This window comes from Rhinopithecus roxellana, chromosome 10 (assembly GCF_007565055.1).
Source record: "Rhinopithecus roxellana isolate Shanxi Qingling chromosome 10, ASM756505v1, whole genome shotgun sequence".
NCBI lineage: Eukaryota > Metazoa > Chordata > Mammalia > Primates > Cercopithecidae > Rhinopithecus > Rhinopithecus roxellana.
The window spans coordinates 81,067,094-81,094,040 of NC_044558.1; the positions used below are offsets into that span (position 1 = coordinate 81,067,094).

Below are 26,947 nucleotides of genomic sequence, written 5' to 3' on the forward strand. Positions count from 1 at the left end.
GATGAGGATGATGGGGTGATGAGGATGAGGGTGATGAGGATGAGGATGATGGGGGATGAGGATGAGGGTGATGAGGATGAGGATGAGGATGATGAGGGTGATGAAGATGAGGATGATGTGGGGATGAGGATGAGGGTGATGAGGATGAGGATGATGAGGGGGATGAGGATGAGGATGATGTGGGGATGAGGATGAGGGTGATGAGGATGAGGATGATGAGGGTGATGAGGATGAGGATGATGGGGGGATGAGGAGCTCTGTGGGTGGCGTGCTGTCTGTGTGTCAGGTGCCAAGTGCTTTGCACATATCATCAGCTCATTTCACCCTCACACCAGCCCCCTAGGGTGGTAACTCTTTTATCCCCATTTTCCAGAAGAGGAAGGGAAGGCTCAGAGAGGTCCAGGAGCTTCTCAAGGCTACGCAGTAAGTAGGAGTGGGAGCCAGTAGGACTGGCTCCAGTCTAGCCAGTGCAACTGCGGAGTCTGCGCGGCCTCTCCTAGCACTGCTGCTGCCTGTAGGAACCGTAATGGGTAGTAATGCCAGCTCATAGCAGGCCTGGCTGCGCCTGCCTGTGTAACTCATTGAGTTCTCACCATGGTCAGAATGGTGGCACGGCAATCAGCCCTGTTTACAGATGGGGAAACTGAGGCCTAGCGGGGTGAGGCTGCTCGGCTGTGCTTCCCTAGCTGGCAAGTCATGAAGGCAGGATTTGAACCTGGCTTCGGAGCTTGGAGGTTGCAGCTGGCCCGGGAGCTGGGGCCTCTCCCGGGTACGGAGTCCCTGGGGTGACTCACAGGAAATGGGTAGCAGCCTGACTTCCTGTGCGCGGCCACGGCCCGGGCTGCAAGGGGGCCTCCCCGCGCCCTGGGAGCTGCAGCCCTCCTTCCGCCTGCCGGGGTGCTCACCCCTCACGCTCTGCCTCTTCCCACAGCAACAGCTGGAGGAGGAGGCTGCCAAGCCGCCCGAGCCTGAGAAGCCCGTGTCACCGCCACCCATCGAGTCGAAGCACCGCAGCCTGGTGCAGATCATCTACGACGAGAACCGGGTATGTGTCCCTGCCCCTGCCTGCTGCTCCCTGGTGTTGGCCATGAGGTGCTTCACAGGGGGCACCATGAATAGGGCTTCAGTGTTCCCATCTGCAAAATGGGCAGGGGGCCTCGCCACCCTCTCCCCCGGAGATGCAGGGTTTGTGAGTGGGTGGGGGAAGGTGACCGGTGGAAAGCCATCCTGATGTGGCCTCTGGGCTGTTCTGCTCAGACACGCAGATGGGTGTGAACCGTGGCTAGCCAGCGGGATGCAACACAAAACGGAGGCTTTGGGCTCCGGGAGAGCAGCAGGGTCCAGCTGATGGCCCAGGGTAAGGGGCTGCCACTTTAGGCACTCGTGCAGAAGAAATCCCTTTAAGGCAAAAGATAATGACGTTATGACCGCAGCAGTGAGCTCTCATGGAGCAGCTGCTCCCGTCAGTCCTGGAAGGGCACGTGCAGGCGTCGTTTCCATTTTCCTAAGGCCCAGAGAGGTTAAGTGACTTGTCCAGAGTCACACAGCTAGGAAGCATTGGACCTGGATTTGAACCTGTGGGCTGTCAGACCACAGGGCCTGAGTTCTCAGCACCAGCTTCCACTGACACTGGGCCCTCGAAGGGGCCTTTGAGATGATTGAAACACAGAGTCTGTAGCAGGCTGTGGAGGCCCATGGAGATCCCACTGGGGGCAGCTATAGGGGGTCTGGTCTTGGTGGAGGGGCTTGGGGTACCCAGAGCCATGTCTCCAGGGGCTGGACCCTAAGGGTCTGTGCACCCCGAACGTGGAACCTTGTGTCTGGTGAGGTGGTAAGCTCCCCGTCTTCCCAGGCAAGCCACTACCAGCTGGGCTTTGATGATTTACAGTCGACTTTTTCTAAATGTACTCAGGATCTGTGGATGTTGATCCCCTCCCTTATTTTCTGGATGAGGAAACTGAGGCCCAGAGAGGGACTGGTCCTTGTGAAGCGTGACAGATGAGGAAACTCCTCTCCCTCCCTTGGCTTCTCTGGTTCCCCTCCTGCCTGTAGCCCCAGCCACCCTTCCCAGCTGCCTCTTCTGTAATATCTTCCTTGGCCAATCAGTGCTCAGAGTTGAGGTGGGGGTGGGGAGGCCTCTGGAGTCTGGTGGGTGCCTGCAGTAGCAGCCTGAGACAGGGAACTACTGGATCAACTGGTTTGGCTACGCCTCCACCTCTAGAAACAGCAATGGCATGCAGAATGAGACAAGCCTGTTTGGGGCCTGGGAACTGTGTGCCTGGGTCAGTCTCCCACACCATGGCCCCTCACCTCAAGTACCGCTAGTAACAGTCATAAGAGAGCCCAGGGGCCACACGTCCTTCAGCCAGGCATCTTGAGTTCAAATCCCATTTCTCCCACTTCCTGGCTCTGTGACCCTGGAATGTTTTACTTAAACCTCCCTGTGCCTCAACGCTTCACAGCTTTAAAACAATGACAAGGATGGCATCACCTAGGACAGTTGGTGTGGGGATGAAAGGGGCTGATTTCCTAGTGCCCTTAGGACAGACAGTGCCTGGCACCAAAGAAATGCCAGCTGGTGCTATTAATTGTCATTATCATAGCTCTTATTTCTTCTTGTGATTGTTTACCTTGTACATTTAATAGAACAGTATTTGCATTTAGTAGAACTACTACTATTCTCTCCATTTTGCTCATCAAGAAACCAAAGCTCAGAGAGGGGAGGGGACCTCCCTGAGATTGCAGAGCAAGTGAGCTTTGAGCCTGGGACTCGGAGCCAAGATTGAGGTTGCTCCAGGAGCCCGAAGTAGAGGGGACATGGACAGGGCTCCTGAGAGTGTCACCTCTGCCCGCCCTCTCTGATCCTTGGTGGAGAGCAGGCACGGTTCTCTTCAGCAGCTGTGGAGGCCAAGTCAGTGGCTGAGCACATTGCTGCAGTGCCTTGGTCCTCTACCTGGTACTCCTCTCCTTGCAGGGCTCATACTGTCACTTCCATCTTTGCTCAAGTGGCCCCTTCTCAGCAAGACCTGTGTCAACCCTCTACTTAATACTGAAAACCCTTCTCTCAGGAAAAGGGTTTTCAGGATTACACCCATTTTCCTCCTTTGTGGCTCCTGATTCTCCTTAGCCCTTGTCCTCATGGGACGTGATTTCTAGTTTACTTATTTATTCTGTTTATTATGAATGGAAACTCTGTGAGGGCAGGGATTTTATTCTTGCCCACTTTTATTTCCAGTGGTATCTCCAGCACCTAAAACGGTGTTCACCACACAGCAGATGCATATTAAATAATTGTGCAAATGTTCAGGTGGCAGAAGGGGAGGGGAGATGGAGGCGAGTGGCCAGCTCTGGCCTGTGGAAGAGGCCTCTGGTTTGGGGGCGTGGGGGTTGGTGGGGACCCTCCACCTGGGCTGAGCCTCTGAGCCTCCAAAGCCTGCAGCCTGGTGTGCGGGAGGCCCCCAGCCGCCTTTGGCAGGAGCAGCCAGGACTTACCGCCTCCTGGGGGATCAGTAGGATTAAATTTTAATCTGCCTTCCTTTCCTGCTGGTTCCTGGAGAGATGGAGGGCAAGGGTCTGTCTCTAAACGCCGAGCCAGCCGGAAAATGCAGCTTCCCCGCCAGGCAGGGCCCGCCTGGCAGTTCTGAGTGCTGGAGTCTGGCTCATTATCCATTCAGAGCACATTGGTGAGGCACCCGCTGAGCAAGGCTTTTCCCGCCTCCCCACCTTGCGTGAGCTGCCTGCGTGGGCGGGGGCCAAGGCCGGGCAGGTGTGCACAGATGGCAGGGCAGCCGGCAGGGTGGCTGCAGCCTAAGAGCAGGAGCAGACGGGGTGGCCTGGGCCCAGGAGGGCAGAAGCATGACCTGGAAGTGAGCGCTGGGAAAGGCTTCTTGGTGGCAGCGGGTGGGCTGGAAGGAGGGCATTCGGGTGAGGGACATGGCACAGGCCAAGTCCCAGAGATGGGACTGGCGTCTCCTTTGATCTTCAAAGGTGGTGGGCATGAGGGAGGAGCCTGTTGGTTCCAGGACAACGCACACACTTGGAATCTGGACAAAACACACACACAGGCAGCACTAGCAACGTGTGGATACATAAGGGGTGTTTGTGCAGTGCAGGTTGCTGGTACTGTAGGAATTCAGGACAGAACAGGCAGAGTGGGCTTCCTAGGGGAGATGGGCCTTGAGCTAGGTTGACTAGGGAAAGGCAGAAGGCTGCTTCCAATGGAGATGTCTACGACTTATTCACAAGGTGAGGAGGAGGCAGGATTGATGGAAGCAGCAGCCCCAGTTGCTGAGTAGTGCAGAAATCAGCAGAAAACTCGGGTCCTTGTCTTCGAGTTTAAGCATCTTAAAAGGAAGGTGTTTCTGTGATGTGATTAGGACTCAGTATGTGCACATGTGATCGGGACTGAGCAGGGCAAAGACGAATAACACCATCCACAGTCACCGTGAACGTGAAGCATTCAGTAGAGGCTTTTGGGGGTTTTGGCACTCCTCGTGCTTATTTGTCGGGCCCAGCATCAGACCCCCGATTCAAGATTTTCAGAGCAATGCTTCAGACCCCATCCTGTGGCCCCAGCATCCTGTGCCAGGCCTCCACCTCTGGCCTCCATGCCCAGCCACCTGGTCATCAAAACTGCCCCCAGGGTCCAGGGGTTCTTTCGGATCATCCGTTTCAGCCCCGCAGGGCTGCTGCACGCGTCCTTTGACCTGCTGCTTTTCCTGCTCGTCACACACCCTGGGAGGGCTCTGCGCAGGGCTCACGGGCATGGGGCTCTGTTTGAAGATGAGGAAGCTGAAACTCAGGGTAGGCCACTGCCCTGAGGCACTGCTGCAGCCAGCGGAGGAGCTTGAGTGCAGGACTACGGGCTCGGGGCTTCTTGGGTGAGTAGGTGCTGCCCGCAATCTGCAGATGAGGAGGCCAGTGCGGCAGAGAAGGGGCTAGGATGGGGCTTCCAGGCAGGGGAGAGGCGAGGGAGTGGTCAGTGTCAGGTCTGTTTCTCTGCCCTATAGGACAGCCACATATGGATGCGTGTGTGGTTTGTGTGCCTGTGGGTACACGTGCATATACGGATGGATGCATGTGTGCTGTGTGTGTTGGATACACATGTGTGAGCATACATGTGTGCCTTTGGATGACTGTGCATACTTGTATGTGAATACTTAGAGTGAGAGTCGGCTGGTGTGGGATGAGCATGTGGTGATTTGTGCAATGATACAGTACACCTGTGTATGTGTATGCGTGCATATGTGCATGTGTGTGGAGCTCTGGATGGCTATGTGCACATGTGTATAAGTATATATGAGTCAGCATGTGGGGTCTGTGGTTATCTGTGCCCTTAACACATCCATGCACACACACGTGGGTGCGTGTGTGTATGTGTGTGGGTGTAACTATGGTTGCCGTGTGCACATGTGTGAACATATGCATCCACGAATTGGCACGTGTGAGGCGTGTATGTAGGTATTCATGTATCTGTGCAGGCACGTGTGAGGCGTGTATGTAGGTATTCATGTATCTGTGCACCTGTATGCATATGCATGTGTTCACACGGGTATGCGTTAGGCTGTGTGCATGTGTGTACAGATGGATGTGCGTGAGATGGCGTGTGTGGGGCGGGTGCGGTTACATCATGTGTTCACTTGGGTGCATGTGTGTGAGTATGTGTGTCTGCCTTGATGTGTGTGGACATGTGTGTATATCTTTGCACATTCCCAGATCTCAGCATGTGCACTTGGTCACGTGGGTCTGGTGCTCCCGTGCACCTGTTTGCATAGGTGACTAAGGACTTGTGTGCCCCAGCGCAGCTCCTAGGCGTTTTGGGCATGGGAGGTCTGGCCACACAGAGTCCCTGCAGGAGTGCCATTGCTTGAGTGATCCCCAGTTGCCTGGTGAGAGCCCCTACAGTGGGTAGACACCACGGTGAACAGGGCCCCTCACTGGCCTGAGTCCCTAGGTTCTCCTCTCCTCTCTGAGCCAGGTGAGCTTGGGCAGTGGCTTCTCTCAGGCTTGGCCACCTCCCCTGCAGCATCAGCCCCACCTGCCACCATCAGAGCAGAAAACTCGGCCACCGCAAGGCCAGGAACACGGGAGGACGTGCGTGGGGGCAGTCGGGTTTCAGCGGGATTGAGAAAGGCCTGTTTCCCTTATCACCCAGGGTGGGGCTGAGTCCCCTGAATTCCAGCCTCCCACTGGCAGGTGTCAGCCCAGCATGAAGCCCTCCTCTGGGCCAGAGCAGTCCCTGAGTTTTGCCACCCTTGGGTGGAGTTGGTTCAGCTCTACCAAGTATATCCTGGTGTCCCCTGCAAGCTGGGCTTTGGGCCTGCATGGGGAAGATGCGGACAGGAGCTCCTGTTGGAGCAGTTGCTGTTTGCCAGGACCAAGGGCAGCCAGGGAGCCAGTGTCGGGAGGTGGCCCCCAAGGGGGCCAAGGAGATGTACAGGTATGAGCCATAGGAATATTGGGGTTGGGGAATGTTCTAGGTGGGAGAGGTTCAGGTGGGAAGGGTTTGGGATTTTGCCTAGAACTGTGTGGATTGGTGACCTCCTATCCAAGTGTCCTCTCTGAGCCTCAGTTTCCCCATCTGTAAAATGGGGCAGCCCTTGCACCCAGAAACAGATTACTGGGAGGCTTGGCAATCTTGGTTGTGGCTTGGAGAGCAGGGAGACAGGGCCTGCCCTCTCGGCCACCTCTATGGAGGAGGCAGAGAGGCCTCTATGTCCTTGGAAAGGCCAGGCATGTCCGGGATGTGGACTGCTTCCCCCATGGCCCTGGAGAAAGTGCCTGCTGCCCTCAATCCTGTGCTGAGCCCTGCTGGACGATAGCAGCTTGGTGGCTGGTGCTGGCCTCTTCTGGTCCTGGTGGAGAGGCAGGGAGGCACTGGGCCAGCTGCAGCAACGTGGAAAGAGGACAGGGTTCTGGGCTGGGACCAGACAGCCTGTGGGTACAAGAATGCTTTGCCCCAGAGACAGCCTGAGTGAGGGAGCCAGCCTGAGCGAGGGAGCCAGCCGACCCCATTTCCAGGTATTTAGACCATTCCTGAGCATCCACTCTGAGCCAGACGCTGTTCCAGGCACTGTGGGTGCAGCAGAGAACAGAGCAGGTGCCTTGCTCCTCATAAAGTCCTCATCAGGGGGACATGGCCAGTAAGATAAACAGTGGGCTGCAGAACCTTACCCCTGACCGCATGTGCTGTGAAGACAGCCAGGTGGGGAAAAGAGTGGTCGAGGGAGGTGGGCCACCCTGCTGCGGCGGGTCAGGGAAGGCCTCTCTGGGGAGGGGAGGCTGAATCAAGACACTTTCATACATACCTCTCTCCGCCTGAGCATACTGATCTGCTGTTACTGCTCTTAACCAACAGCTGTTGTTTGGGTTTATTCCAGGCAAGGGCCCGGTCTCATTCATTCCATGTCTCTCCACCGGTCCCAGCGTTTGGAAGCTGCCCTGCCCCCATGCCACCCCATACCCAGTCCTTCACTGGGCCTGGCTCAGGGGTTCTCCCATCTTCAGTACCCCAGGGCAGACTCTTTCCTGCTTCGAGGGTGTGGCTGGGACAGTGACTCTCGGGGTGATATCTGCCCCCATCCATCGGAAATACTAGTCCCAAGCCTAGGGGTGGCCCTGCGTGGGACCTGGCCCTTGGCTTCCTCTGTCCGTGGATCCCGGAGGTCGTAAGAAGGGCTTCTTCCCTGTGTTTTGTTTCTGCGCCTCAGTTTCACCATCTGTGAAATGGGGCTACTCCTGCGTGTGCCTCCCGTGGTGCTTATGCGTGATTGAAATGTTAAGAACACAGCGTGTGCCCGATGGTCGGCTCATGGCAGGTGCTTGGGGAAGTGATCACTACTGTAATAGTTCTCCCCTGCTGTTCCAGCCCCCAGCCGCACCTTGAGGCTGCAGGTCTCTGGGTTTCGGCTCAGCGTGAAGGTGGCCGAGAGCATAGCCCTGCTCTTGGTGGGCCGGGCCCTGGGCTCTAGGCAGAGGCAGCTCTAGGTTCCGGCTTGAGCCCACCTACATACCCGCTGTCTTTCTCCAAGGGCGGGGGAGTGGGAGTGATGCTGACCCGCCATGCCCTCCCCTCTCTGCTGCAGCCGGGGAGCCTGGGCCCCTCCGCCCTGTGAGGAGATCTTGGCAAAGGCTGCGTCGAATTTTTGTTGGCAGCCACATTTCCCAGGACTCGGGGTCACCTACTTTTGGCCAATCTGGGTTTGGGGTCACTGGGGACAGTTTCAGTATGGTGATGATGACTTCTGCACCCTGTCTACCTAGTCATTGCCAAATACTGAGTGGCAGCCCCAATGCAGCTGAGTCACAGCAGGGGCTCGCCCACGTGCCAGCCCGTGAACACCCATTTGCCAGTGCACACGCAGTTTAGCCTTGTGCAGGGGGCGCCCGAACCCACCCAAATTCTGCCCCTGCCCTCTGTCACAAGCCCCAGGAAGCCACCTTCAGGAGCCCCTCCACCCCCACCTTCCTGTACCTGGCTGGCCTGGGCCATCCTCCAGGCCTCCTCTGAGCGGACCCTGGTGGTCCCAGGCTGGGGGTTGGCGGGCCTGGCCGAGGCACAACGTCTGCCTTCACGCCGAGGGCCGGGGTGGGGGCCCGGAGGTCCAGCCTAGTGACGGAGTGGCCACTGAGCCCTGCACCACATGATCCTGTTTTCCTAATAAGTCCCCACTTGTGAGTGGGGAGGAGGCGGGGAGGCCCCAGGGCAGCCCAGAAATAATCACATGATTGTGAAACACAAGAATCCTAGAAAGGGTATCTCTGAGCGCCTCTATCTCACCCTCCCTCCTCCTCCTCCTCCTCCTCCTCCTCCTCCTCCTCCTCCTCCTCCTTCCCTCGCTGGCTGCACTAGCTCTGAGGTAATTGTAGACAACCCAACCAGCTTCCAGGGCGAGGGAAGGCATCTCAGGGCTGGCAGTGTTGGCTGGGCTGGCGGGGAGCGGTGCCCACGTCGCCGGGCCCTGGGGGAGCGAGGCCTGCGCGCCTGCCGGGGAACAGGCTTCAGTGGACCTGGCGCATTTGCTAAAATCGAAACTTGGCGGGCTTGCTGGGGCCGCTGTGGGGGTATTGAGGCCCCTCTGTGTTTTTTTCCAGCCTGGGGAGGGCCTGGAGAGGGCCCCAGGCCTCCCTCCCCCGTATTGAGGATCAGCATGCTGGACTGGGCTGGGCAGGTGCCCGCTGCTCCGGGAAGCCTCTATTTATAATCTGTGTTTTTTTGTTTTTTAAAAAAATTCCTCCTCTTCGCCATCACCCTGCAGAAGAAGGCCGAAGCTGCACATCGGATTCTGGAAGGCCTGGGGCCCCAGGTGGAGCTGGTGAGCTGGGGTACAGGGTCGGGGGCTCTGGGGAGGGCGGGGGTGGCTGGAGAGGTGGGCAGGGAGGCGGGAGGGTGCGGTGGAGGAGGAAGTCATCTATTGCCAAGCGCTGCCCAGGCGGCGTCCGCGGAGGAGGCAGGAAACCCACCTTCCTGATGAGAGGATGGCAGATAGCGGGTGGGCGGGCCTGGCTGGGCTGAGTGGGGGTGGGGAGTCTTGGCAGCAAGCGCCTGTGGGGCCACCTGCGCACTCCTGTGCACACCGTGAAGCCCGGCCACTTGGGCCGTGAGGAGAGACACACACCTCTAGGCCAGCGCGTTTGCTCCAGCTGAGCACGGAGAGCCGGTTCTCTGGGTCACGCGATCTCGGTCCACTCCCAGGTTCGCTGCTCCATGGTGGTGTGATCTTGAGCGGGTTTGTTTCCATCTCTGTGCTTCAGCTTCCTCATCTGTAAAATGGGAATCCTAACAGCACCTATTCCACTGGGTACAGTGAGGAGGAGCTGTGTTAATGTTTGTCCAGCATCAGGTGTGGCGCCTGCCTTGCAGACAGTAAGTGTTCGGCATTAGCTATGATGATGGTGATGATGATGATGGTGATGATGGCTGTCACTAGTGTCCTTTTGCCGTGGAAAGACGCCATGTCAGCAGCAGAGCTGGAAAGCAAGTCCCAAGCCTCCTGGAGTCCCTGGGCTGAGGATGGGTGGATGCAGAAGCCCTAGCTCCCAGAGAACGGGCCACAGCCCCTGCCTGCCCCACAGCCATGTGTGCGCACTGAGTTGGTCAGCATGGATGGCCGTGGTGGGCATTGAAGGCATACTGCTACCCACATGTGTGCCAGATGAGGGAGAGTCTGTGTGCATGGTGGGCTAGGGTGTGCGTATGAGTGCACCCAGGGTGCAGGTAAAGTCTTTACGCTTTCGGCCATGTGTAGTGGCTCACACCTGTAATCCCAGCACTATGGGAGGCCAAGGCAGGAGGATTGCATGAAGCCAGGAATTTGAGATTAGCCTGGGCAAAATAGCAACATCTTGTCTCTGCAAAAAATTTAAAAATTCACCAGGTGTGGTGATGCACGCCTGTTGTCCCAGTTGCTTGGGAGGCTGAGGCAGGAGGATGGCTTGAGCCCAGGAGTTCAAGGCTACAGTGAGCCATGATCACACCACTGTACTCTAGCCTGGGCAGTAGAGTGAGACCCTGCCTCATAAACGAAACAAGTCTGACACCTTCAGAGCCTCCATCTAAACTCAATTCCACTGCATGTTTGCCAAGTGGCCTTAGGAAAGGGGCTGACCTCCCAGTACCACAGTGCTCTCTCATCTGGGACAGGCAGACACTCTAGGGCCTCCTTCCAGGGTCTTCCCAGGATTAAAGGCAGTGAGGCCCATTAAAGGCTCACCTGGTGCAGCTCCTGGCCCCTGCGAAGCGCTCAGGAATTGTGAACAATTTGGTGATGAGCTGCTCACCGTGAAGTTTCTGCAGGCTGCTCAGTTTTGCACAGTGAGAGCTCCCCGAAGCCTGGGGTCCGTCTGTTGAGGCCACTCAGGAACTGCAAGCCCCAGGCTCCCAGGCCCGCTCAGAAGGCAGAAGCAGGGAGGAGATGGCAAGGGCTCCTCCAGCTCAGAAGCAGGGCCCAGCCGCCCACCTGGCTGGACTCAGAAACCTCGCCGGGCTCCCCCATCCCTTCAGGGCTCTGCCCCCTCCAGGTACATCCTTGGGCCTGGGCGACCTGGGTGACGAGCTCTGGCCTGGGGTCGTGCTTCTCTTCGTGGAAGTGATTTCTGGGGAAGTTTTCAGCAGCAGCTGCTGCTTGCTTGTTTTTCTGTTTTGTAAACAGCTTTATTGAAGTACAGTTCGCACGCATGCCATTCACCCATTTAAAGCGTACAATTCAGTGGGTTTTAGTGTATTCACAGATGTGTGCAACTGTCACCACGGTCAATTTTAGAACATTCCATCATCTCAAAAAGAAACCCTTCTGTCTCTATGGATTTGCCTATTCTGGACATTTCCTATAAATGGAATCTTGCAATATGTGGTCCTTTGTGTCTGGTTTCTCTCCCTCAGCATCATGGTTTCGAGGTTCATCCGTGTTGAGTGTGGGTTGGTCCTTCATTCCTTTTTGTGGCTGAATCATGTTTTCACTGTAGGGGCAGGTCACGTGTTGTTTACCCACTCATCAGTTGGTGGACATGAGATTGTTTGCATATTTGGGGTATTGTGAATAAAGTTGTTGGAACATTAGTGTGCCGTTTCCATGCGAACGTCCGTCTTCATTTCTCCTGGGTGTGTACCTAGGCGTGGAATTGCTAGATCCTCTGTTAACCCTATGTGTAGCCCCTTGGGGAACTGCCCAACTGTTTTCCAAAGTGGCCGTACCATTTTACATCCCCACCAGTAAGCTGCCTCTTGCCTCGGTTTCTCCTTTTTTGCCAAATGGGGATGGCAGGGTTGGACGAAGTTCCCAACCATTTCCAGACTTCCAGGTCCTCCCGCTCCCCTTTCCTGATTGGTCCCCGGGGGCTTCCTAGGGGAAAGGGCCTGGAGGCCCCCGTGTCTTAGGGCCCGAGGAACACAGGCGAGGAAGCCCCTGTCCGTGGGAGTCTGTGGGCGGATGGGGGTGGGCAGCTGCTGGTGTCAGAAGCTTTGGAACCAGGGGCCCCACAGTGAGTCTTCTCTGGTTCTTTGGAGACAAGGGGATGGGGTTGTCTCCCGCTTGGGGATCTCAGAGCAGAGGCTACCAAAGGGCTGATGGCACAGGAGGCTAAAGTCTAGTGTCTGGACTCTTGAAGGCCCCTGGCTTGGTGCCAGTCAGTGGGGAAAGGGAGGGCGCCTCGCAGAGCTGTTGCCATCCCATTTTCTGGATGAGGCTCAGCAAGGGGAGAGCCTTGTGCCGGCCACACAGCAAGAGATGAGGTGGGGAGGTGTGCTGAGCCCCGGGGGGAGTGGCTGGCCAGTTCTGCACAGATCTGCCAGGCCTGAGTGGCCACAGGCATCCTCCAAGCAGAGGCAGCTCCGTGGTACACCCTCTGCAGGGGCCTGTCTACCACCTAGGTGCCAGAAGCCCGGACCAGGGACGGCCTGAGGACCCAGGGGCTGTGGGTCACAGAGTCCAGTTCCCAGGGTGTCTTCCATCAGAAGCTGCAGTTCCAACGCCCCTCCCCTCGGCAGGGATGGATCCCTGTGGCCTCCCTGGAGGAATGTGCATTGGAAAGGATGAAAATAGCAGCAGAGGTGCTAACCAGGGGTCTGGGGCTCCGAGATGGTGGGGTACGGCCCCTTCTGCCCAGCTATGGGGCCCGGGCCAGGCTGGGAGCAGGCGCGGTGGTGGAGGGCGCACCGCCCAGCTGTAGGGCCTGGGCCAGGCTGGGCGCAGGCGTGGTGGTGGAGGGCGCGCCCGGCGGCCCCGACCTCTCTGCCGCTTTGAGTCATTGCTTCCTTCCTGTTCCAAGGCGTTATTTTAAGAAGCTGGTGTCACCAGCGGGTTGAGGGCTGGGGCTGACGCTTCATTTATTGCCAGCTCAGGCCGCCTGGGACTGTGGCTCTTCCTGGTGGCCCTGCTGGCTGGCTCAAAGCCCGAGGGGGGCCGCCTCCTCCCTGGCCCCTGCTGGCTTTCTTAGTCACCACTGTGCCTCATCTTTGCCTAGGCCCTGCGTCTGGCACCTGCTCCCCTTTGCCCTCTTTCTGCCCTCTGAGTGGCTGCGCCTCTGATTTTAGAGGAGACGGAGGCTGAGCAAGAGAGAGCTAGACCCTGGGGCCTCCTGGGTACCACCCCAGCCTCCACACTCATCTGGGCCTTGATGTCCTCACTGGCATGTGTCCCCACAGGGGTCATTTCTCCCGGGAGGATAAGGCCTGGGGGTGAGGGACAGGGGCCATCCATGCCCCCGACCTGTGGCTGTGGAGGTGTCTCATGGCCCCATGTGGGGACCCCGCCTAGCCTGGGCTGGGGAGCCGCCAGGCCTTTGTGCAGCCCCCTCTGCAGAGGGTGAGGGGGGTGCTGGGGAGTCCCCTCGGGCCCTGTGTCCCCTCAGCAATGCGTCTGCCAGGACATGTCACTGTCCCTCCCTCCCCCAACCCCCTTCTGGGCTTTCCAAGATGGCTGGCCTCAGCCTGTTGCTATGGCGACACACAGCATTCGAGCAGCTCTGGGCCCAGAGCTTCCCCTGGGCTCCTGGGGTTCAGTGGCCTCGGGGAGTGGCTGGTGAGTGCCTCCCAGGGGGCAGCCCCTGTTTAGAGGCGGCAGCACCCACAGTATCCTCAGTCTTTCCGGGCCTTCGCCTTGCAGGCCGCTCACCGATGGCCACCTTGAGAAGCAGGGGCTGTGTCCCTATCTACAGGGCATAGGAGGAGGCCACCAAGTGGAAGTGGCCTCCCTCCCCGGTGGCTTCGGTGGGTTGGAGGCTGACCGGGCTCCTGCTGCCCCCGGGAGCCTGTCTTGTGTTTCTGTACCCGCCCTGTGCCGCCGAAGCACTGTCCCCTCTGCCCACCACTCCCTCCCAGGGTCGTGTGTGGTGGGCTTCCAGTCCCCTTCTGACCCCTTCGGCTGTTTGCTATCTTTAAAACCAAAACAAGACAAACACTAAATTTCACCGAGTCTGAAATTTTCTGAGCTATCCAAAATTTCTGTGAAGTAGGTCCTCTTTGGTCTACACCCATGTTCCAGATGAGGAAACTGAGGCTGGAGTGTTGAGGGCACTTGTCCAAGCTCACAGCTAGCGAGGGAGGAGCCACCATTTAAACTGGGGCCTGTTTCCAAAACCCGAACCTTTAAGTGATGTCCACTTGCACCTGGCCTGCATTTGATTGGCATGTGGGGAACATAAAGGAGCCAACGTGTTGCCCTGGGTTACAGCATGGGCATCTTGATAGGGCCCCTTGCCATTCCTGAGACAAGGACTCGCACCCTCTGCAGGGATGCTGCACTGCACCCCTTCTTTCCACTGGAAAGTTCTGCAGTGAGTCTGACCATGGACTCTCTTGTTCCTCTGCTCACTTCTCCCTCTGGTTCAAACCTCCAGGGTCGGGGTGGGGAAACTGCCCTCTGTTCAGGGCTGAGAACCTTGGGAGGGGAGCCTGACCCGGCATGGGGAGAAATGGCTCATGTCAGCTGCAGGATGACATCCCTGTCCCTAGGAGAGTAGCTGAGCAGGACCCTGGAATTGCCCTAGTCCAGTGGTGAACTCCCTAGCAGGGTATCTGGGGCTACAGGGAGAAAGGCGACATTGTCACCAGCCGAGACCGTCTGTGAGGCTCTGCAGAGCTGCAGCGGCCCTTCTCTGGGGGTGGGTGGGCGGGGATCTGGGTGGCCCCTCTGCTGGCGTCATCAGGAGGTGTGTTCAGCTCTATCCCCAGGGAAGAGACTTGCGTGTCCCTTCTGTTGCTGCAGCCCTGCCCCGAGGCTGCAGGACTCCACGTCTCCATCCTTACCCCATTCCACCTGATCACTCATACTCTGTACCTGATCTTCCCACCATCGTCACCCATGGCCACCCTGGGAGGCTCCTACTGTGTGCGTGCGTGGGTGAGGGAGAGGGATAGGAAGAGAGGGAGACAGACAGAAAGGCAAACACACACACACACACACACACAGAGGCTCAGGCAGAGAGGGGAGCAGACTCCTTCCTCCAGCACTGGAGCTGAGAGATGGGCTGTCATTCAGGCACATCTCGTACCAGCTGTGGGCAATGTTGTAAGCTCTTAAGGACTCAGTTTTCCTGTCTGTACAGTAGGGGTGAGTGTATCAGTTATGCAGTGCGGTTACATGGCCACTGCTGGGGCACAAAGCCGCCCCACATTTAGAGGCTTGAAGCAGGAACTGTTTACTGTTTCTTATGAGTCTGGAAGGCAGCTGAGCATTTCTGCTGGTGTGGACTCAGCTCTTGTACCTCCGTGGCCAGCGAGGGAGTCAGTGGGCCAGTGTTGTAGCTCAGCCCAGGCGGGATGGCACTACTCTGCTCTTTGCCTCTCTGCCCGCTTCCTGCAGGCCAGGCTAGGCTCGTTCTCTTGACAGAAACAGCAGAAATGTGAACTCTCATCGTCAAGCCTCTGCTTTTGCTGAGGGTGCAGTGGTTCCACTGGCCACAGCAAGGTCATGGGTGGTTACAGGGAGGCGTGAAAGGTGGGTGCCATTAACACAGTCACTGCTCCCTGATGATGCCAGCCTCAGAGCTTAGCATGCACTGTCTCGTTTGATCTTTGCAAAACCCTATGAGTTGAACCCCATTTTATGGATGAGGAGAAACGGAGGCACAGATGGAGACCCAGCCAGAAAGCACCAGAACCTGGACTTGAACCCAGGCTGTGCTCTTGGTTGCTAAGCAAGGTTCTTCCATCTGGGAGGGGACATGTGGCAGCTGTCTGGGTCCCTGCCCCCATCACAGATGCTGCAGTGCTTTCTGCGTCTCCTCGTGCACTCTTTGAAGCTCTGTGCTTGCTGCCTGTGGGCCCTGCATCCCTTTCTTACGGCTGTGTGGGATTTGTGGTGTAGCTGATCCCTGATCTCCTTAGCTGCTCTTCTGGTGTTGGACAGCCAGCTTGCTTCTCATGGGCCGCTGTGAGCAGTGCTGTAGCAACATCCTAGTGCCCGGCTCCTGGCAGAGCACAGTAGGCATCTGCAGGAGCACGGGGGTCGGAGGCGGGGGCGTCGGTGTTCGTCACCAGGCAGTGGCTACTGTCTCTCTGGGGGACGTGTGCCCATACACCATGCTCCCACCAGCTATGTGCCAGCCTTCCTGTCACCCCAGACCTCACCAACACTTGGCATTATTCAACGTTTTTGTCTTTGCTCGTCAGTGGGGGTGGAGTGGTGTCTTGCAGCGTTGGGACGCACATTTCCATGGTGAGCTGGGAAACCGAGCGGCTTTCCGTGTTCGGTGGCCAGGGCCAACCTCTGGGGTGTGTGTGGGTTTGTCCTGGTGTGCTCTGGGCTGTGGCCCCTTTCAGGCCAGCGCTGCTGAATGCCCCGCAGAGCAGCTATGACAACCTTGGTGGGGGCGGTCACCGTACCCACAGCTGTCCCGGAGGAACCAGTTTCAGCCTGTTCCTGGCTGGGGCTGCGTGCTGGGTCCCTGTGTTCCGTTTCATGCCTGCCCATGGCTGAGCCCTCACCCAGAGGACAGCTCCTCTGTGCCAGGCCTGGGGCTCCTGCCGGTGGGCTCTGCAGTGGCCAGTGGCCAGCCGGGCTCTGACGCGCTTCTCTCTCTCCCTTTGCAGCCGTTGTACAACCAGCCCTCCGACACCCGGCAGTATCATGAGAACATCAAAATGTGAGTGCTTGTGGGTAGCCGTGCAGATACACGGGGGCAGGGTGGGCGAGCAGGCTCTCAGCGGCCTGCATGGGATGTGGGACGTGGGCTCTCTGTTCCCATCAGGGGCTCCCGGCCAGGGGCAGGTGTTCCCAGAGGGGACAGGAGACAGCCCTAGGTGGCACCTGGGGTGGGGACGGGGAGCAGAGAGAGTGTCCCTCTGAGGTTTCGGGAGACAGGCCTGGGTTTGGGAGGGTGGGCGAGGGAGCTGCTGGTGTACAGATGGGTCTGGAGAGACGGAGGTCAGAGGTCCCAGTCTGTGTACATCTGCATCCTGTTTGAGCAGGAGGGAGCTGTTGCGGGCAGAGGGCAGCCGGCTCAGGGAGATGGGGAGTGGCCTTAGTGCAGGCGGGGCCTGGTGTTTTGGGCTCTGGCATAAGCATGTTTGGAGTCACCTGGCGTCTGCACGGCGAGGCCCCTCTGGCACAGCCCACTGTGGGGCAGATCAGAGCACTCATCCAGGCCCCGAGGCTTTGGAGGTGGCCAATGTGATGTATTCTAATGATGGGGGCCTTTTCCCAGACCGAGGCTGGGAGAGAAGAAAATGTCAATTAAGTGCCACATGCCACTGGGTGGGGCAGTGCTGGAGGCTGGTACCATTGTATCTTCAAGCAGGGTACAAGGCATTGAAGGTGTGGCAGCTGGAAAGAGGCTGGGTTTTTCTTGGGATGCATTAACAGGAGCATAGATTGTTGGGATGAGGAGGGCATGTTATCTCATGTTTGTGCCCAGGAACCCAAAAGGTAAAAGGGGCTGCAGATCTTGCCCCTTGAGGAACATGTGCTGGTAGGTTGGAGGCGAGACTCTTCGGGATCATAGCTGTTGAATGTTCGAGGTTTGTCATGGTTAGAGGGTACATGCATTTGAGTGTGGCTGCAAAGGGAGGCATTTAGCTGATTCAGTGGGTAGTTCAGCCTGGTCTGATTGTTCAAACGTTCCTGGGATGGAACTACAGAGTGTATATGCGGTGATGAGCTCCCCGTTCCTGAAAGCATGCAAACCTCCTAGTGTTTTCACGCATCTGCTGGTGCTGGACTAGTCGACAGGGAGATTGCTGCTGTTGTAGTTTCCAGAGTTGCATGACTGGTCCAACCTCAGGTGATCAACGTGGCCACCCTCTTGCAGCATCATTGTTGTAGCAGCCTAGAAAATCTCTCCTTGCTAGTTGAGGCCCTTGGCCTTCTGGGGTTCAGGAGCACCTGACAAAGATACTTCCTTCACCAGCGTGGCTGGTGGGGGGTCATCCTCAGCTAGTGGCCAAAAAGGGCTGCAGAGTGTCAGGAAGGGGCATGTGTCCTGCGCCAGGGGTCCTGGGCTGGTATGGAATGCCCATGTCAGATGCAGCCTGGGCTCCTCATCGGCCTGGCGGGCTTGTTCATTGCCCGGGCTACCCCTGTCCCTTCTACAGCTTCCTGGGACTTGCCTTGCTCTGGGGCCCCTGTCTCGGGTGGGGAGCCACAGATGGATGCTGAAAGCAAGGGGGACGTTCTTAGGACCTCATCGCAGGTGGGTTAGGGGATGAGGGTGGGGTGTTCTCAACTGAGTCCGGGCTGTTTGGGGGCATTCCCTCATTCATTCACCCATCTTACTGAGAGCCTGCTGTGTGTCAGGTCCTGTTCTAGGCCTTGGCCACTCAGCCTTGGATAAAACAAAGGCCTTACCCCTCATCAAGATTTGTCCAGCAGTGGAGACAGAACCAGAATGAGTTAAGTAAACAAAACAAGAGAATGTCAGCTAATCCAGCTGGGTGCAGTGGCTCATGCCTATAATCCCAGCGCTTTGGGAGGCTGAGGTGGGAGGATTGCCTGGGGCCAGGAGTTCGAGACCAGCCTGGCCAAATATAGCAAAATTGAAAAGAAATGAGCTGGGTGTGGTGGCACGTGCCTGTGGTCCCAGGTACTCAGGAGGCTGAGGTGGGAGAATCGCCTGAGCCCAGGAGTTCAAGGCTGCAGTGAGCCGTGATTGCACCACTATACTCCAGCCTAGGCGACAGAGCAAAACCCTATTTCTTAAAAAAGAAAAAGAAAATACCAGCAAATCTAAAGTACTATGCTCACATAACTGTACTATGCTCACATAACTATCTTAAGCTCTTTATGCCTTCATATACCTAGTTACGATTTTTTCTTCTTAACATAATAGTTTTTGATAGCCATATTATTATACTGACAATTTTACATACGTTTTTTCACTTAAAGTGAGCAGTATTTTAAGCTGAATAATATGGATGATTTCAGGTAATAAAGACAGCCTGTACAATCTAAACAGAAGAGGAGCAAGATACTCATATAGATAACACCAGCAAATAGATATTGCTTCACCTTTGTCTAAGTAGAATAAACTGTAAGCATATTCAAGCCAGTGCTGTATTTGACATCCTATAATCTTTGTCAGAGAATGGCTGTGGTCTATTAAAGTACATTTTGACTAAATAGGTAGCCACCTCACTGGATTTGTTGCAAATCTAAATCACAAACAAACATGTTTATATTTAAAACAAATAAATGTGCTGGGTGTGGTGGCTCATGCCTGTAATCCCCGCACTTTGGAAGGCCGAGGCGGGCAGATCACTTGAGGTCAGGAGTTCGAGACCAGCCTGGCCAACATGGTGAAACCCCATCTCTACCAAAAATACAAAAATTAGCCAGCTGTGGTGGCGTGCGCCTGTAGTCCCAGCTACTTAGGAGGGTGAGGCAGGAGAATTGCTTGAACCTGGAAGGTGGAGGTTGCAGCGAGCCGAGATCACGCCTCTGCATTCTAGCCTGGGCAACAGAGCAAGACTCTGTCTCAAAAAAAAAAAAAAAAAAAAAAAAAATATATATATATATATATATATATATAAAATATAATATAAAACAAATAGACGAATAATTAAGATTTCCTACACTGTAAGGAGTCCATTTCTGCTAGAACAACCTTTGTGTGTAAATTATTGGAACTGATTTGTCTTTAGAATTTTAGTTTTTTGGATATTTTCTACTAAAATTATCATCCCTTCTATATTTTAGATTTCAGTGCGGTTATGATTAACTTTCATTGTGCAGTCCGCTCATTTTTTAAAAATTCTATGACTCTGGTAAGTGGAGTGATGGGAGAGAAAATGAGGGGGTGACATTAGCCAGAGAGGTCAGGGCAGGCAGTGACAGTTGAGGGGACTCTTGGAGGCTGAGCAGCAGCCGGCTGTGTGGACCTCCGGGGAGTGTCCCAGACAGGTAGAACAGGAGGTGCAAAGGCCTCCTTGAGCTGGCAGGGGTCACAGAGAAGGCTGGCATGGCCCGAGGAGGTCGGCGAGGGAGAGGAGGGCACAGGCCAGGTCACAGGGGGCTGGTAAGGAGTTCCGGCTTTATTATCTGTTGGAAGGGAATTTGGTGATGAAGTTTATCGCAGGAAGCAATGTGATCAGATTTTTGTTTTAAAAGTTCGCTTTGGTGGCCGCAGGGAGAAAGGACCTGGGGGTAGGGGCGAGAGTACCATGGGAAGGCCCCTGCAGGAGCTGCTGAGGTAGGTAGTGAGCGCCCTGTCACTGAGAGGTATGCAAGCTGAGAGAGCATAATGTTCAGGAAATCCGCAGTGCCCAGGAAGCTGCCCTCGGCAGCCTCTGCACCCTACACTCCTTGCAGGCTCTGATGTTTTGTGACTCTGCTCCTGCTAGACTGCAGAAACTATCTCGTGTCCAGTGTGGACATGGGAAAGGAGGCCCTGTGCAGGCCCCGTCCCACCATGTGGCTGAACACTGGGGCCTCAAGTGGGACCACAGCGCATCCTGGCTGTCTGACTAGCTATGTGTCCCTGTGGGAAGTCGTTTGCCCTAGGGCTCAGTTTCATACGTGATCACTGAGGTCAGTGCTCAGCGTGTAGAGCACATACTGGGTTTTTGGTTCTTCTTTCTTTTATCTACAGAGACCCAGACTCATTCATTCATTCATTCATTCATTCATTCATTCATTCAACCAATATTTACTGAGCATCTGCTACACGCCAGGCACTGTTCTGGGCGTCCAGGACATAGCAGTGAACGAGGCCTGACATTCTAGTAGGGGAGGCTGATAAGAATAAATACATTGTGATAAGTGACTGCCGCCATGGGACAATGAGATGATCCAGCCGGGGTCAGGTGGGTGCCCAGCTTCCCCTGGAGCAGCCTCCCCCACGCTCATGGCTTCCTCACCCCTGCTGCTGTCATTGCTTCAAGGTGGGAGGTCGTTCCCTCCCCTGAGACCTTGCCCCGTCACTTTAATTTCTCTGTGTCTGCATGCTGGGGCCGCAGAGTGAAAGTTAATTTCACGCTTGACTTCCTGCTGCACAGACGATTTCGGACGCGCTGGAGTCACCCGTAGCCGCCTTCGCTGCCCTCCCACCGCCACCTGCTTCGGGCGCTGTTGGTGTCCCCTGCTGTAGGAGGGAGAGCTCAGACCACCTGCGCGGGGCCGGGGCAGCCCCAGAGGAGCAGGAGATGGGGTCTCTACTGAGGGATGGGCCCCACCCTGGGCAGGACCCTGCGGGAATTCCCGGGCATCTGTGGAGCCCTCGTGGGATGTGGTGAAAGGGTGTGGGGCCCGGGGGTGAGCAGCAGCCAGCGCCCAGGCGCGTTCCGCCTCTGCTTGCCCGGGGGTTGCCCTGGCTCACCAGTCCCCTCAGGCCTGGAAGCCTGCTGGTTTCTTTTGTTGCTCGTTTTTCTTTTTTCGCAGGCTGATTTCTTCCCTCCTGCTGCCTCATTTGGGGGTCGGCTGATGGGAGCTGTCAGACCCGGGGCTGTGCAGGCGGAAAGGGGGACCAGTCAGGACCCAGGTTACTCTCAGCAGGTCTCTGTGGTCTCGCTCAGAGACATCAGATGACTCCCCCAGGGTCACGCAGACAAATTCCTAGACCAGTCCTAACTGCACATCCTTCCAGCTTCCTCTACTGGGTCTCTACTCCAGACCCTGCCCCTCCCTAGCTGGGTGACCTTAGGCAAGTTACGTCACATTGCTTGGCACTGTCACAGCTTTTGGTTGGCACTCAGTGATCAGGAGGTTCAGACCATCACCCCAACCCACAGTCTCTTCCCAGGGTATCCGGGCCCTGCACGGCTGCCTCCCTCTTCCTCTCCTCCGCAGCTGGGGTCAGGCGCTCCCTGAGCACCCCTTCTGCCCTCTCCAGATTCACTATCGCTGCCTCCCTCCCTAGAACCCAGGGCTCTGCTCATTTTCTTCTTCCCACCCCATTCCTCTCCTTCTCCCAGGCCTCAGCTCAAACCTCCCTTCCTCCAGGAAGCCTCCCCTGATTGCCCCAAGCTTTCCTTTTCCAGTACCCCATAAGCCCCAGGACCAGTCCCAGCCAGGGTCTGACCGGACTGCCCTGGAACAGTCTCATAATTCCTGCCTCCTTATCCCACCCTCCTACGTCCTGCTTCTCCTTCCCAGTGCCCTGGCAGATGACAAGACTGGGTTTCCTTATAGGGGGTGTGTTTTTAAACCCTGACTTCTTTGCACTCCATGAATGCCTCTACCAGCAAACTCATCGCCTGCTGCTTGGCCCATGCCTCAGAGCCCTCCTAGAGACTGTGGTCTTTACGTTTGCCGGACAGAAGCTCAGCAGAAAAGATTTGTCTGCAGTACAGTGTTTGCATCTTCATTGCCTAAACACTGCTTGGAACAAAATAAACACTTAAAAAAAGTTTGCCAGAGGAATGTTGAACACGTGGGCATCATAAACCGGGAGTTTAGGGGACTGCAAACCCGGGTGGCTGCCTCCAGGAGTGGGAAGGAATGTCTGAGTGAGGAGGGCTGGTGTGAGGCAATAGGGAGTAGTAGGGCTGAGGAACGGGGAGCTTGGTGACCTTTGAAAGGGGCAGCCAAGCCTCAGTTTCCCAGCCTGTGGCCATGAAGGGGTGTGGCCCGATGGCCTGATGTTTTCAAGAGAAGCTTTAGGTTTGGCTTTTTGTGTAACAGCCTCTGGTTTTCAGTGCTGGCAATGAATTTAGGATTTTAGAAAGCACCGGCCAGGCGCGGTGGCTCATGCCTGTAATCCCAGCCCTTTGGGAGGCTGAGGCAGGCGAATCACAAAGTCAGGAGTTCGAGACCAGCCTGGCCAACATAGTGAAACCCTGTCTCTACTAAAAATGCAAAAATTAGCCAGGCATGGTGGCACGCGCCTATAGTCCCAGCTACTCGGGAGGCTGAGGCAGGAGAATCACTTGAACCCGGGAGGCGGAGGTTGCAGTGAGCCGAGATTGCGCCACTGCACTCCAGCCTAGGTGACAGAGTGAGAGACTCCATCTCAAAACAATAAAAAATAAAAATAAAAATAAAGCACCACGGCCCAACACGACACCCTCGGAGGCTGTCTCTGGCCTGTGCACTGTGCGATTTGTGACCTGCCGACTTGACATGTGTCCTCTGGCGTGGTACGTGGATGGCTCTGGGTGGCAGGCAGTGTCCTTAACCAGGGAGGATTCACACCCTCAGTTGCTGCCCATCGGTGGTGAATGGACGGCTGCGTGCACATCACCGCCACTCCGAGGCCTCATGCTCCCCGAGTCATTTTCCAGCTGTAGTGACGGCCCCACGGTTTGTGGAAGATCACATGCCAGACTAGCTTCTCAGCGCTGCCTTGATACTTGGCCATGAACGGGGCTGCTGAAAATGGCAGGAACTTTTCCATCACAGTACTGGAGGCCAGCACTTGGAAATCAAGGTGCCACAGGGCCACGCTCTCTGGAAGGCTCCAGGGGAGGCTCCTTCCTTGCCGGTTCCAGGTCCTGGCTGCTGCTGGCCTCCTTGGCGTTCCTTGGCTGGGAGATGCGTCACTCCCGTCTTTTATATTCGTGTGGCGTTCTTCCTGTGTCTATTTGCATCATCTCCCCTCCGTGCATGTCTGTCTCTGTGTCCAAATTTCCCCTTTTCATAAGTCACTGGATTAGGGCCCACCCCAGTGACCTCATTCTAACTTGCTTCTCACTCTAAAGACCCTGTTTCCAAATGAGGTCATGTTTTGAGGTGCTGGGGCTTAGGACTTACACATATCAGGGTGTTTTGGGGGAGTGGTTGGGGGTGACATTCCCACCTGTACTAGGCAGTGTACCGCCTGCAAACCCCAAAGTCAATATTGTATGGTCTTCACCATAGTGTTTCAAAGTGGATTCTCTCTCTTCTTTTGTGGGAAGGCAGGACTATTTATTTTGAAGTAACTAGATTGTACGTTGTACAACAGAAGAGTTGCAAATACACTCTCGAGAGTTTCCATGCACACTTCACCTGGCACCCCTCAGGTGGACAGCTTATATAACAGCAGAGAAGCACCACAGCTGGGGCCTGCCGTGGTGGCCCACGCCTGTCATCCCAGCACTTTGGGAGGCCAAGGTGGGAGGATCCCTTGAGGCTAGGAGTTGGAGACCAGCTGGGCAACAAAGCAAGACCTCGTCTCTACCAAAAAATAAATTAGCCAAGTATGGTGGCATGTACCTGTAGTTCCAGCTACTCAGGAGGCTGAGGCAGGAGGATTGCTTGAGCCCAGGAGTCCAAGGATGCAGTGAGCCATGATCAAGCCACTGCATTCCCACCTGGGAGACAGAGCAAGACCCTGTGTCTAAAAACAAAAATCAAAACAAAATGAAACAAAATACTAAGAAAGAAATAGCAGCACATGACCCTCCACTAAACTACCAGCTGTCTTTGCATTTTCACCCGTCTCCCCGCCAACGTCTGTTTTCTGGTCCAGGATCTGATTCAGGTTCTCACGTGACATTTGTGCACGTGTCTCCTTAGTCTCCAGCCCGTGACAGCTTCTCAGCCTTGCCTTGTTTTTCACAACCCCAACACTTTTGAAGAGCACTGGTCAGGGCTTTCTTTGGCAGGTGTTTCCTCCTGGTAAGACTGGGATGGTAGGTTTGGGGAACACCAGGAGAGGTCAGGGGGCTGCGTAATGCCGACGTGATGGGAGCTCTGCCCTAGGTCTCCCCTGTCGCCTTAGAGTTATCCCTTCTTTGCTCTGTTCTTTGCTAGGGAGTCACCAAGTCCCACCCACCTTCCAGGGGAGGGGAGTTACGCTCCGCCTCCTGAAGGTAGGAATATAAAGATTTGTGGAACCACCACCATGATTCATTCATACTTGAGGGGAGATTCTTTGAGACTGTGCAAATGTCCTGTTGCTCCTTAAAATTTTGCTAACCAATTTAGCATTCATCCCCGGATCTTGCCAGCGGCAGTTGGGTTATTACTGCATTCTAATGACGATTTTCTATTTCCCTCATTTCTTGGACATTTATTCATTGGAACTCTAGAAGAAAGATCTGTCCCTTCTCCTCCATGCATTGATGTATTGAGTCATTTGTTTATAATCACACAGACTCGTGGGGATTTGTTTTATTCCTGGGACGCTAATCTGGTCCCAGGGCTATTTCTGTTGTCACTCACATTGTTCCAGCTCTGGCAGCCGGAAACCTTCAGGCTGGGTTCTGTGTCCTTTTAACTTTTGTTTTATTTTGTTTTTGGCAATTCTTGACTAAAGTCACTGTGGGCTCTCCTTGCATACTTCCTGGCCGAGCGCTGGACTCAGCCATGTCCCGGGCAGCACGGTTTCTGGGATTGGAGGATGGTCTTCGCCGAGATCTGGGTGCTGCTGTGCTCAGTGGCCCTGGGCCCTCACTGCTTCTATGCCTTCACAGCTGTCTTTTGCATAAAAGACCAAACCCTTTGCCATGTCGAAACTCACAGGACCCTGCAGGACCGGCCCTGCCAGTCTTGCTCACAGTCCCTCCTCCGTCCTCTCTGTCCCTCCCCAGCACTGTCCAGCCACAGGACCTTCCTCTGTCTGTGCTTCCAATACACAGAGTTTGTTCCTGTCTCCTGCGGTGCCCTCCAGCTGGAGTTCCCTTCCTTCTGGATCTTCCCAGAGCCGGGTCCTTCTGATGACGTAAATCCCAGCTCAAGGCCATCCTCTCTGGGAGACCTTTCTGCACCACGGAATCTAAAATAGCTCCTCATACCCTGCCCCCCAAGCACTCACTAGCCCACCACTCTACTTAAGTTCCAAAATCCAGGATTATCTTGGTCATCTTGCTTATTGTCGGTGTCACCTGTGTGAGAGCCCACAGCTGTGTCTTGCTCCCTGGTGTGTCCCCAGCACCTGGAACAGTGCCTGTCACATAGTAGATGCTCAGTAAGCACTTGTTGAATAACAGAAGACGAGGCTCTGATGCCATAGATTTCAGATGAGGAAACTAAGGGCTTCTGAGGTGTGCTCAGAGACACCCTGTTATGAGATAAAGGGTGCTGGTCCTAGCCTGTGGGACTGAGGACCCCTGGGGTCCACCCTGACCAGGGTGGGGGCCAGGCTGATGGAAGGTGGGGAGGCCCTGGCCAAGGCACCACCAGAATGACCCAGGGACTGAGGTGGATTCCAGGCCCTCGAGCCCCATGAGGCTTCACTCGTCCGTCAGAGCCTGGGGTTCTCTCCTTTTCCTGTTTCCAATGGGGCTAGGGTCCTGGGGGCTGGACAGAGCGTGGCTCCCAGTCAGCAGCTTTGGAGCTTTCGAGGGGGGTTGGACACTGCTAAGAATACGAAGAAGTTGGGGATCCTCTCCCCAGAAAAGTAGGTGCCACTGCATGCCCCGGATTGGGGACAGACAGCAAGTTAAGGTATACAGCAGGCTCCTGAGGTGGCTGTGGCCCCAGGCCCTGGGAGGCTGCAACACCCTGCTTTGTGTGTCGGAGACTGTGGTGAGGGGCCTGGGAAGAGAAGAGGAAGGTGCTGAGGTCTTGGTGCAGTGGTGGGTGAGGGCGCTTTCCAGCCCTCATGGCATGGGCTCCAGAACCTCCGGCCTCTACTCTCCAGGGCTCCCTCCCTTTGCCTGTCTCGGGGTCTCTGTCCGCTTTCTTTGGGTCTTGTCTCTCTTCCTCTCCCCACTTCTCTCTCTCTCTTTCTCTCTCCTAGTTTCATCTTCCTCTGAGTCTGTCCCTTTCCTTTGGATCTTGTCTCTCTCTGACTGCCTCTCTCTGTCTCTCTCTCTGGGTCTCTGTCTGTCTCTGGGTCTCTGTCTCCGTCTCTCTGGGTCTCTGTCTCTCTCTCTGGGTCTCTGTCTCTGGGTCTCTGTCTCTCTCTCTCTGGGTCTCTGTCTCTCTCTCTGGGTCTCTGTCTCTGGGTCTCTGTCTCCGTCTCTCTGGGTCTCTGTCTCTCTCTCTGGGTCTCTGTCTCCGTCTCTCTGGGTCTCTGTCTCTCTCTGGGTCTCTGTCTCTCTGGGTCTCTGTCTCTCTCTCTGGGGCTCTGTCTCCGTCTCTCTGGGTCTCTGTCTCTCTCTGGGTCTCTGTCTCTCTCTCTGGGTCTCTGTCTCTCTCTCTGGGTCTCTGTC

The 26,947-nt window shown here is 55.8% G+C and overlaps 1 protein-coding gene across 1 annotated transcript in view; it reads left to right on the forward strand.

Annotated features, from left to right (window-relative positions):
- Positions 1–26,947, forward strand: part of NCOR2 (nuclear receptor corepressor 2) — a 240,411-nt gene that overhangs the window by 100,587 nt on the left and 112,877 nt on the right. The window contains 3 exon segments of the mRNA XM_030938910.1: positions 932–1,045; positions 9,258–9,314; positions 16,529–16,581. Coding sequence (XP_030794770.1) covers positions 932–1,045; positions 9,258–9,314; positions 16,529–16,581 — 224 coding nt within the window.